Genomic DNA, 12,126 nt, shown 5'->3' with positions numbered 1-12,126 from the left:
TAGGGCGTAAATTTGGTTTGCTGCTCCAGGGGTGTGACAGAGCCGGCGTGGAGATGACCTTGGAAAGCTGAAGAGGCGCGCGGTCCTTTTCAACTTCATGCCTACAGCGGCCTGTTGTTTCTCCCAAACTTCCGGGGCGTGCCGAGCCCCTCCTTGGCCAGAAGGGCTTGTTGGCCTAGAGGTAGGCTTCTCGCTTAGGGTGCCAGAAATCCCACACGAGCCCTCGCCATGGTTTCTTTGCTGCTCCACGGGGAACTCGGGGGCTGGGGTGGGGGCTCCTCTTTCCCTGGGGATGGCTTTTCCTGCTCTTCTTTCCATTTGCTGAGTCTGACGGCACGCGTCCGCGCACCGCTCCTCCTTGTGGCTCCACTGGGGAATAGGCCGGCTCAGGCTGAGGCCCCAACCGGCGGTAACAGCCTGTCAGTTACTCCTCTAGTTACTCACTCTCAGGAGCTGCCGCTCTTCTCTTTGGGACTCAGCCCTCCGGCTAGGGCACGCGGCGTTTCCCCCCTTCCAGCGTACAGGGCTTCCATTCTCTCTCACTACCACGGTGACCTCGCTACCGTCGTGCCCCTCAGTGCCCTGTGCCTGGTCTAGGCCATGCCCTCGGTGGCTGGTAGGGGAACTCGGACGGGCCCTCTTCTGCGGAATCCAGTCCAGGGACACTACGCCTAGAAGTTTCTCCTCCTTGCCTGGACTGCTTCCTAAAAGTCCTGGCTTCCCTCCTGGCTCTGGGTGGACCAGCTCCAAATCCTCCCAGGGAGAGAGTGCCCTGTCCCAGCAGCAGCCTCTGTCTCTTGCCAGCTTCCTGGCTTTAGAGGCCCTGCCTCTTCCGGCCCAGCTGAGTCCGCTTGCGCTCCATCTCTGACTCCTGGCTCTTCCTCCAGGTGCAGCCCGTGGCGTTGATAGGCCTAGCTGGCCACCTGAATGGCTTCCAGTTCTGTTGGGGGTGGGTGAAACCTCATCAGCACAGGGCGTGTGTCCTTTCCTTCATTCGCAGGCGCCAGGGTGCCATAAGCAGTGGCTTGTGGGTCTAGGAGCATGATTCTTGCTTTGGGAGCAAGAGGTCCCGGGTTCAATTCCTGGACAAGCCCTGGCGTGAGGTTTTGTTGCTGGCACGATTTGCCCCCTTGACCTTCTTCTTTTCTCCAACAGCCTGTTGAGCCACAGCTGCCTTAGCGTCGCAACGAAGTGCCGGGTTGCCCCGGTGGCCAACAGAGCCTGGGGGCTAAGGGTTGCAGAGGGCAATCCGGAGTGGCCGCTTCCCCCTATGGTGGAAGGAGAATCTTGAGCACGTGGCGCCAGAGTCACTGGGGTGGGCAGGCAGGGCGAAGGCAGGCTGGCCGGCGGCCTCCGCCGCTGGCGGGAGAACCAACTTGACGTGGCCGCACAGGGAGTCGGCGGCATCCTCCACCCATTGCAGCCAATGGGTTGAACTGGTGGCCCAAATGCTTTCCTGACGCCATGTCCCCGCAAATGACGTCCAACGGGGTTTCCTATTCCCCGGCCCAAGCCACTCAGGGAGGCTTAACAGTCCAGCCGGAGCACAGGCTGGGGAGGTTTTCCAGTGGGCACCCCAAGGAAGGGGAGAGGCTTAAGTGGGGGTCTACGCATTCTCTCTCACTACCACGTTGACCCCACTGCCGTCGTGCCCCTCAGTGCCCTCTGCCTGGTCTAGGCCATGCCCTCGGTGGCTTGTAGGGGAACTCGGACGGGCCCTCACAATACCTGAGCTATTAGGGTTTGTAAAGTAGAGAATGTGTAGAGGTTAGAAAGTTTCTGTTCCCTATAACTTACAGGCAGAGTGTGGGACAAACTGTCTGCAGCCACTAATCCAGCAGTCTGGGCTGGAAAAGTGATTAAAACCCTTGATGCAAAAACACTGCCTAATTTGGGCACATTGTCACTACTGTCAGAGATTCCAAGGCCACAAGGAACCACTGTGATAATCTAGTCTGACCTTCTGTATAACAAGATGCCACAAGATTAATTCTTATTTGACCAAGAGCCAGGGGTGGTGGGTATAATAAGCCCGCTTAACCTCCTGTGGCGCATTTGCTGCCCCACCGTCGGACGCCTGGGCCGTGGCTTTGCCTAGTCTCTTCTCTGCTCCATCCCTTCCCTGAGGCCCTCCCTGCTGCCTGGCGAGTCCCTCCTCTCCTCTACTACACCCTCTCTGGAGATCCCTGCTGCTCACTGTGTACCTCCTCTCCTCCATGAGGTCACTCACCGCTCACCTGTCCTCACCTACAAGCCCCTCCCTTGTGAGACCCTCTCGCCCACAGCTCGCCACATCCCTCCTCACTCCCCTCTCCCCGGAAGCCAGCAGGGCTTCAGCTTCAGCGAGATGCCTGGAGCTTGGAGCTTGGGCTGGCCGGTGGACCAGGCTGGGGGTCAGGCCAGCCCAGGGGTTGGGCAGGTGCTCTGGCTACTCAGTGGCCCAAGGGTCAGAACAGTTTGGCCTGGGGTCCTCCAGCCACAGTGTGAGGAGAAGGGCTTGGGGCTCCAGTGGGCAAGGGAAGATGGAAGGGATAGGGTAGGGGTGGGGCCTTGGGCAGAAGAGGGAAGATGGAGGGCTAGCCTCCCCAAAGGAGGGCTTCACCTTCCCTCCAGGACAAGACCCTATCTTTTAGAAAAACATCCAGGCAGGATTTAAAAATTACCAGTGATGGAAAATCCACCACAACCCTTGGTAAATTGTTCCAATGGTTACTTACCCTGACTGTTTAAAAATTTGCACCTTGTTTGCAGTCTGAAATTGTCTAGCTTCAACCAAGGCCAGTGCAACCCATTAGGTGACCTAGGTGGTTGCCTAGGGCACTAACATTTGGGGGGTGGCGACCACAACAGCCGGATCTTCAGCCGCCTCAATCATCGGCGGTATTTCAGGGGCGGGACCTTCCGCCGCCTCTGTCAGGGGTGCTATTTTGGGAGCGGGACTTTCCACCGCCTAGGGCACCAAAAAAGCTGGCGGCGCTCCTGGCTTCAACTTCCAGCCCTATAATAGGGGACCCAGTGACTATCATCACGATCTGGCAACATTACACTAATTTTGCACAGGTGTAAATGACTGCATTATCAGGTAGATAATCAGGTCCTGCATGTGCAAAATAGAGAGATGATCATCTAATCATCCTATTCACTGGACAGTGTGACACGGTGTTGGCTAACATGAGTCAAAACAGATCAAACTTCTCACCAGGCATTCATGTCTCATCATCCCCCCTGCATTCAGCAGTGCCTCTCTGCTTAGACAGTTTGTACAGATTCTTAACGCTTTAGGAAAAAGCGATATGTCCAAGAAAAAACATGAGGAGAACAAGTTGCCACCCAGTGATCTGCTGGTGAGCCTAGCAGCACTTCACCTACAATGGATGCACAGTATAGAGCCCTGTAGGAACACAAAATAACACAAATCCTGGGTTGCTCTAAATGCACTCCTTGGACCTCTGGCCAACCAGACCAATTGCTCCTCCACCTGCCGGCTAGTAGTAGTACTGCCATCCAAAAACATTCAGAAATCATGTGTCAGGACCCAAAAACCATAAAATTGGCTTAAAAATCAGGAGTATTTTTAAAATAATTTGGGGGAAGGGGAATTTTTTTTTCTGATTTTTGCAGCTTTGGGATTCACATTTTCAAGCTTCCTCCACTGTCATGAAGACTAGAAATGTGTGTGTCTTTTTTTAATAAAAGCTGATATTTTTCAAGTAGGAACATGCTGGAAAGGTATAACAAGTGGGGTTCCGCAGGGGTCTGTTTTGGGACCGGTTCTGTTCAATATCTTCATCAACGATTTAGATGTTGGCATAGAAAGTACGCTTATTAAGTTTGCGGACGATACCAAACTGGGAGGGATTGCAACTGCTTTGGAGGACAGGGTCAAAATTCAAAATGATCTGGACAAATTGGAGAAATGGTCTGAGGTAAACAGGATGAAGTTCAATAAAGATAAATGCAAAGTGCTCCACTTAGGAAGGAACAATCAGTTTCACACATACAGAATGGGAAGAGACTGTCTAGGAAGGAGTATGGCAGAAAGAGATCTAGGGGTCATAGTAGACCACAAGCTTAATATGAGTCAACAGTGTGATACTGTTGCAAAAAAAGCAAACCTGATTCTGGGATGCATTAACAGGTGTGTTGTAAACAAGACACGAGAAGTCATTCTTCCGCTTTACTCTGCGTTGGTCAGGCCTCAGCTGGAGTATTGTGTCCAGTTCTGGGCACCGCATTTCAAGAAAGATGTGGAGAAATTGGAGAGGGTCCAGAGAAGAGCAACAAGAATGATTAAAGGCCTTGAGAACATGACCTATGAAGGAAGGCTGAAGGAATTGGGTTTGTTTAGTTTGGAAAAGAGAAGACTGAGAGGGGACATGATAGCAGTTTTCAGGTATCTAAAAGGGTGTCATCAGGAGGAGGGAGAAAACTTGTTCACCTTAGCCTCTAATGATAGAACAAGAAGCAATGGGCTTAAACTGCAGCAAGGGAGATTTAGGTTGGACATTAGGAAAAAGTTCCTAACTGTCAAGGTAGTTAAACACTGGAATAGATTGCCTAGAGAAGTTGTGGAATCTCCATCTCTGGAGATATTTAAGAGTAGGTTAGATAAATGTCTATTAGGGATGGTCTAGACAATATTTGGTCCTGCCATGTGGGCAGGGGACTGGACTCGATGACCTCTTGAGGTCTCTTCCAGTCCTGGAGTCTATGAGTCCAGAAGCTAGGAATTTAAACCCCCTCCAAAAACAAATATAATAAAACTTGCAATAAAATCACAAGAGTAGTATGGAATCAGCTACTCTTTATAAATTCCCTGACAGAGAAATCAGGGTGGAACACAAAGATCTAATCACCAGTTTTGCGTGGTTGACAAGAAAATGGGCAATAAAAGATGTTTCTACATTGCTGATGTGGCTGTTTGAGTGTTGTATGTATTTGCATGTTTGTAGGTAGAAGTGTAATAAAATATAATCCTTAGCTAAGGGAGCCAAGCCCTCATTTGACATGCTTCACACATACTCATAAATGTAGATAGCAGCAGATAGATTTACTGATGACACAGTTTGCATTGTATCAGAGGGGTAGCCGTGTTAGTCTGGATCTGTAAAAGCAGCAAAGAATCCTGTGGCACCTTATAGACTAACAGACGTTTTGGAGCATGAGCTTTCGTGGGTGGGATGCATCTGACGAAGTGGGTATTCACTCACGAAAGCTCATGCTCCAAAATATCTGTTAGTCTATAAGGTGCCACAGGATTCTTTGCTGCTTTTACAGTTTGCATTGTCCAGCTCCTGTCAGGATTACAAACCACTCAATTATTATCTACATTTTTATTCACTTTTTTGTATCTACATTTCCAGACAATCCCAAATCAGAGGTAACTTGTTATAAGGATGTTAGAAGGCTGAAGGATTTTTCTAAATATGAAGTACTGGAGGATAACCAGTTTCACACCTTTTACATTTGTTTAGGTAAGAACTCACTGTGTGGTACAATGCAGCTTCTTCTTTAGAACTCCGTGCCTGAAGTTGAGGATGAGTGACCGGGAATGGATCACTTCATGATTACCCATTCTGTTCCTTCCCTCTGGAAGGCATTAGTCACTGTCAGAAGACAGGAAACTGGGCTAAATGGACCTTTAGTCTGACCCAGTATGGCCATTTTTATGTTAACTTAATTTCGTGAATTTCTTTCTGTGGTTATAGGACAACAAAAGAAAGGCATTTGTGTTGCTGTATGGAAGTTTACAATATAGCCTGACAATCCTTTGGCTATCAAAGCATATTAAAATATATTATTATTATCCTTCATTATTATATCATATTTTTTATCAAATAGATTTCATAGCATATAAGATCTTTAAGCACAAAAAAGGGAACGCTACTGTCTAAAATTTATGCCCAGAACTCACCAATAAATCTTGACCACAAACTGATGCTGTAAGTTTAAGTAATCCGCAGTTTTATTAAACCCTCCACAGAATTCCTGCATTTAAGTGCTCAGACGCATTCATTCTCGTTTGAATATCCTTAATATTCTCACAGTGCCTAAGGGCGGGTCTACACTGGGTGGGGGGAAATCGATCTAAGATACGCAACTTCAGCTACGCCAATAGCGTAGCTGAAGTCGAAGTATCTTAAATCAATTTACCTCTCATCCTCACAGAGTGGGATCGACATCTGCGGCTCCCCCTGTCGACTCCGCTACCACCCTTTGCGCTGCTGGAGTTCTGGTGTCAACGGGAACACGTTCGGGGATCGATATATCGCGTCTAGATGAGACGTCATATATTGATCACCAAGAAATCGATCACTACCTGCCGATACAGTGGGTAGTCTAAACTTACCCTAAGAGAGATGGCTTCTGGAAGTCACTGATGATGAGATCTTGCGCACCTAACATGTACTTAAGCTGCTGATTCATACCCTTAGGGATCATTGATAATCACTGGGATCATCTTTGTTCTAGTTTTCCATAATCATTCCACTTCACAGCAGAGCTCTTCATACTTTGTCATCTTCTCTTCTTGTTTCTCTTTTATGTTGCTGTCTGCTGGTATGGCAATATCAATTAACAATGTCTTGTTTGTCTTATTTTCTACAATTATGTCCCGTCTGTTTGCCTGCACCATTCGGTCTGTGACAATTGCCACACAAAACTTAAATCTTAAAATCTTAGCCTCTTCATTCTCTAAAACGATTTCATTTTTGTGGTTTAATACCAAATAGTTCATTTAAATCCATATTTGCCACAGAGGCTACAATGCAGACACTTGGTGACCTCATTATGTGTCTGTTCAGATACTATCTTCCAGGCAGGCTCACATAGGAGCTCAACACATACTCCATTGTCTCTTCCATTTTGGAAAACATTCTGCAGTTCAGTGAAAAATTCTGTTGGTCAATTTTGTTTTGAATGTAATTAAGCCTTAAGCACTGCTCTTGTGTACTCACAGTAAGGCTCTCTGTCTCTCTTTTGAGGTATCCTTCCATAAGCCATGACTCTGTTAATCTTCAATCACTAATGTGTTTGAGCTCTTTTCACCACTGTCCAAGCATTGATTTATGTATAAATCTTTTGAGTCTTTGGTGCATTCTCCTTTCTTTTATGCTTTCCTTGGGCTGGGATGCATGCTTGGCCATCGCTTGTTATCATGAACTGATGATCTTTTTGCTCTGGCTGACTCCTCGTATGTGTTCATGTTATATTTTTTGTCAATTGGTTTCTCCACAGATGACATACCTTTTACTACATCACACCATCAGATGTACATGCTGTGCCCCTCTTGACTGATATTCATTGCTCTATGCCTCTCCAGGAGCTTTCTTGTTTGGATATCACATTTTTTCTTCTCCTTTTGATTCCACTTTATCACTCCAGCAGTGTATCATATTACTGGTATCTCCCACATATTAATGGTTCGGATCAAATTCTTTGAGTTGAGTTTTGTCCTTTAGAGTAATTATTATTTTGTGTGCAATATTCTTTCTTTGCTTCTTTATATTGTAATTCTGATAATTCCCTGATTCCAAGGTATTTGTAGGAGCCATGCTGAGAGATATCTTGGATAGTTCCTTTGTTAACTTGTGTGGCATCTGATTATACCAGTTTGCTCCTCTTTACAGACGTCACCAAACATTTAGCCAACGCAACCGTAGCTTTGTGTCTTCCCCAAACTTTTCTACATGTCATTAATCTCTGTATCCCCTTTTGTGACTGTCCACATAGTTTCAGATCATCCATGTATAGCAAATGGCTAATTGGTTGTTGCTCGTTGTTCATATGATAAGCACAGTTTGTCTCATGGACCATCCATGACAGCAGCAACATCGCTACCACAAACAGCTTTGGTGATAAGGATTTCTCTTGAAAATTTCCCCTTTTAATTTGAACTCCATCAGCAAAACTCCCTTGCAGGTAGAGTTGAGTGTTCCACTTACCCACAGATTGTTGCAGAAAGGAAATGATCTTTGGATGAAACTTGTGTGTTTTCAGTGTCTTAATGATCTGTGAATGTGGGATGCTGTCATATGCTTTTTGGTAGTCTATTACTTTTAGTACCACCCTAGCACCTAGGAGCCCCAGACATGGACCAAGACCCTATCATGCTAGGCACTGTATAAACACAGACCAAAAAGACAATTCACAACCCAAAGAGTTTACAATCTAAGTATAAGACATAAGACAACAGGTAAATACAGATTGATAATGGGGGAGGTATATAGATATGGGAGTATATATACTATATATAAATAACATTGTACAGAAGCATGGATGGGTAGAAATATGAACAGTACAGACAAATGACATGAAGACTAGGTAGAAAACAAGAGAACAAACTTTGGAGAAAAATGTCAAAGGAAAAGGTAAAGGGGCAGATTTTCAAAGGTCCAAAGGGCAGTTAGGTGCCCAATTCCCATGGAAAGTCTCCCTTAGTAAATCTCCCCCTGTGTATATGAAGACTTTAAGCTCTCAGAAAAACAACTCATGTAAATGTAAAAGAGTTTACAAAGAGGGAAGTTTTACACCCTGGTCCTAACCAAACACAGTAGAGAAGTGAAAACCAATGAGTGCTATGAATGTTGAACAAAGAGGGAGGGAGAGAAAAATATAATTTGAGATACTTAGGTTTACCCAGGTTTGCAAATTTTGGCCAATGGCAAAAAATTCCCACCATCATCAGTTGAGGCAGCATTAGGCCCCATAATTCCCACTGAAATCAATGGAAGCAGGATTGGGTCCAAAACTATTCACAATTACAGTCCTTTCCCCTATTTCTCTCCAAGTAAAGGAAAACAGTTCAAAAATCAGAATTTTCCCTTCCATGGGAAAATTTGATATTTCAGAATTATTTTCCTGAATCTGAATTGGAATGAAAAGTCAAAATATTGAAAACTTTCACAAAGTGGGAAAACTCCAACCATTTTCAAATTGGAAATCTTTACATGGAAAATATTGACATTTTCAATCAAAACAGTTTGACATGTTGAAATAACATTTTTCATTTAAAAAAAATTTAAAACCAGCATTTTCAGTTTTAATCAACATTTTTAAAAACTAGATTCTTTTCACTGTTACAAAATGTCAATTTTAAACTAAATTTTTCATTTCAATTTTTCTGATCAATTTTTTTTTTTGTGCTGAAATTGACATTTTCCCGCAGGATATTTTCCAGTGGAAAAAAAATTGACAAGCTCAAATAGCCAGTGTGAGAGTTTAAAAAGAATTAGATATATGGGAATTTTTAAAAGAGTAGTAATAAGCTATTTTTGAGACAGAAGGCAACAAATAGCAACAGACAATGCCAAAATTTCAAAGAAGCATAACTATTTAATGACCTGTAATGCAAAAACAACTTTTCTTCCCTTGCCTGAAGAGTAAATGTGGCATTTTCATACCATACTAATGTCTGTTGCTCAGTTGCTCTTTGATAGAGCTGGACAGGAAATGGTTTTCCCATCCCATGAGAATTTTTGAGATCTTGAAATCTCTTCCTATCCCAAAATGAGACAAAAAGTCAGAATCTCAAACATTTTTGCAAACTGAAAATCCAAAACAATTTTCTGATTGGGTCAATCAATGGGATTTTGAAAACATTTTGTTTCATTTTCAACTTAAAAAAATTAACCTTTATTTATCTATAATTATAAATTACCTAAAATTTTTAAATGTAAGTCATTTTGAACTTGAAAACTAAATTTTCATTTTGAAAATGTCAAAATGGGACATTTAGACAATTTCAAAACGTTTTTTCAAAGAATTTTTTAATTGAGAAATTTGTTGAAACCAACCCTTTGCTGCAAACAGTTTCAGTTTTGATGAATCAACATTTTCCAACAAAAAAATGTTTTGTCAGAAAATTCCTAACTAGTTCATTGCTGCCTGGCTCATTTGATGGTTTCAAGTCTCTGCCCACCACTGCAGTGCTACATATCCATCCCAAAATATTTCTAATGATTGTTCTCAGCTTATCATTTTCACACTCATATCTTCAGTTCCATGGAATTAAGCTTTAGCACCCAATGCCAACAGTATGATACTGACAAAGAGAACCACTGCAGACACAAAGTTGGCGGTGAGCAGAGTTGCTGGAACTAGGGGTGCTGTGGCACCCCTGGCTTGAAGTAGTAATAACAAACATCAAATACATGATTTCCACCATCAGCACCCCCACTATAAACATTGTTCCAGCACTCCTGGCAGCAGAGGCATAGCAAGCGCCCTCCGTGCCCTCCGACCGGAGGGGGTCCCGCAAGGAAGGGGGCCCCTAAAAGTGGCAAAAAAAATGTAAGGTATAACTAGGTAAGTGACATTTATTGACGCTATTGCACAATCCACGTCGGTTTTACTGACAAAACCGTGAAGTCATTATGATACATCATAATGCTATTGGCTACATCAATTGTCTGTCGGTCAGTTTCGAATTTTAGTTGGACCCATTCAAAGAATGTGTATTTGCGTTCATAATGGCGGTCGGCGGATAAATGTTATTAATTTAGTTGTTTAGTTTTTTATCGTTTCTGCATTGTAACGGGCCCCGGACATATGTTCAGAGGGGGCCACGTTCTTTGTTGCTACAGCCCTGCCTGGCAGTGAAGGTAAAGCATTAGAGCTATATATGCAAAGCAATCAACAACCACACGCCTTCTTCCTTGACCCCTTATATATTTTGTTTTTGAAGATTCTCTCTCATTATTTTTTCTTGTTTAATCTTTTGTGCTGAAAAGCAAAGTTGTTTGTAGGCTGGGAGACAAAATCTATTATTAGTGATCGGGGTCTGCTTAAATTAAGCAGCATATCAGGGAATAGCCGTTGCTTTAAAAGGAGCCAGATGAGAAAATATAGTTTAACTAGCAGAATTTTTTTTATGCAACAAAGGACCAAAAAAGGGTACATATTTTTCTTTTGCAAATTGCAAGTGTTGTTTATTCCTCCTGGTTAGGGCCACTGGAAACAGAGGGTCAGATCTACCACAATTACAACGGGTAGTACTTTACTCATAAGTAGCCACATTGATTTCCAGACCAGAATTGAAGACAACAGAGGCCAAACACCCCAAATGACAAAATCTTTTATACATTATAATGGAGTTAGTATTTTTCTCCCCCTTCCCAGTCTAAAGCAAATTAATATTTCTCAGCACAAGGATACTAAGCTTGCTACGAACCCAGTGTTGCATGTTAGTAAATGTTTCATTATTTGTCAGTGGCTGGTAAATGACCATGATTAATCTTTCTTCAGCAGCTGAGATTCTTGTACTGTTACCGCTTTACTCCACATAGGCACACCTTTCTTTTAGAATGCAGACATTTTTGCCTAAAAGCTTTTTTTCCCCAATATAGCTTTATATTTAATAAAATGAAATTTTGATAATCTCTAATATATTCCATTTTACTCCCCAAAAGGAGAGGGGAAAAAAAACAGTCTCTTGATATCTGAATTTATAGCAGTTTTCTGAGTGGTACATAAGTATTTTTCTTGTAATAAAAAATTCCATTGTTGTATCTGACAAAATGTGCAGCAATCCAATCTTATTTTCATATCAAGAACTCTGACAGCTTTCCCCCCAGTTGGTGAGATGCAGCTGAACTAAGATAATGATAACTGTATGGTAAAACTGCTTTTGGTAAAAAAATATTCATGAGTTTATTCTGCATCAAAAGTAGTTACTGCAGCTCTGTTCAACTGGGAAAATTACTAGGTATTAAAACTTAAATCCACCCAACGAGAGCCGATGCAGCTGATCTTCTAAAAAGCAAATTAAAAGAGATTCAAGATAATTTTGCAGGGAGTTTTAGAGGAATCAGCACAGCATACAGGTGGGTGAATGTGTGCATGTGGTGTGTAGGGGGCGGGATGTCTATATTGCTAGAATACTGATATCAATCTGTGAAGAAAGTATTCAACTTTCCCTTAACATTTCTAACCTGCTGGGTTTTTTAGTCTTTCCAAAGATGAAATTGAAAGAAAAATGCAGCCCTGGGGCAATATGGCTCAGGGTAAGGATATGAAGTATTTTTCCTCTAGATCAGTGTTTCCCAGACTCGGGACACTGCTTGTATAGGGAAAGCCCCTGGCGAGCCAGGCTGGTTTGCTTACTTGCCGTGTCTGCAGGTCCGGCCC

The 12,126-nt window shown here is 43.5% G+C and overlaps 1 protein-coding gene across 1 annotated transcript in view; it reads left to right on the top strand.

Annotated features, from left to right (window-relative positions):
• Positions 1-11,992: 11,992 nt before the first annotated feature.
• ALPK2 (alpha kinase 2) overlaps positions 11,993-12,126 on the top strand; it is a 76,004-nt gene continuing 75,870 nt past the window's right edge. Inside the window, 1 exon segment of the mRNA XM_050943509.1 lies at positions 11,993-12,002. Coding sequence (XP_050799466.1) covers positions 11,993-12,002 — 10 coding nt within the window.

Source organism: Gopherus flavomarginatus, chromosome 3 (assembly GCF_025201925.1).
Source record: "Gopherus flavomarginatus isolate rGopFla2 chromosome 3, rGopFla2.mat.asm, whole genome shotgun sequence".
NCBI classification, from domain to species: Eukaryota; Metazoa; Chordata; order Testudines; family Testudinidae; genus Gopherus; species Gopherus flavomarginatus.
The sequence above is the reverse complement of the archived record's forward strand: the minus strand, read 5'-3'. Positions and strand labels throughout refer to the sequence as shown.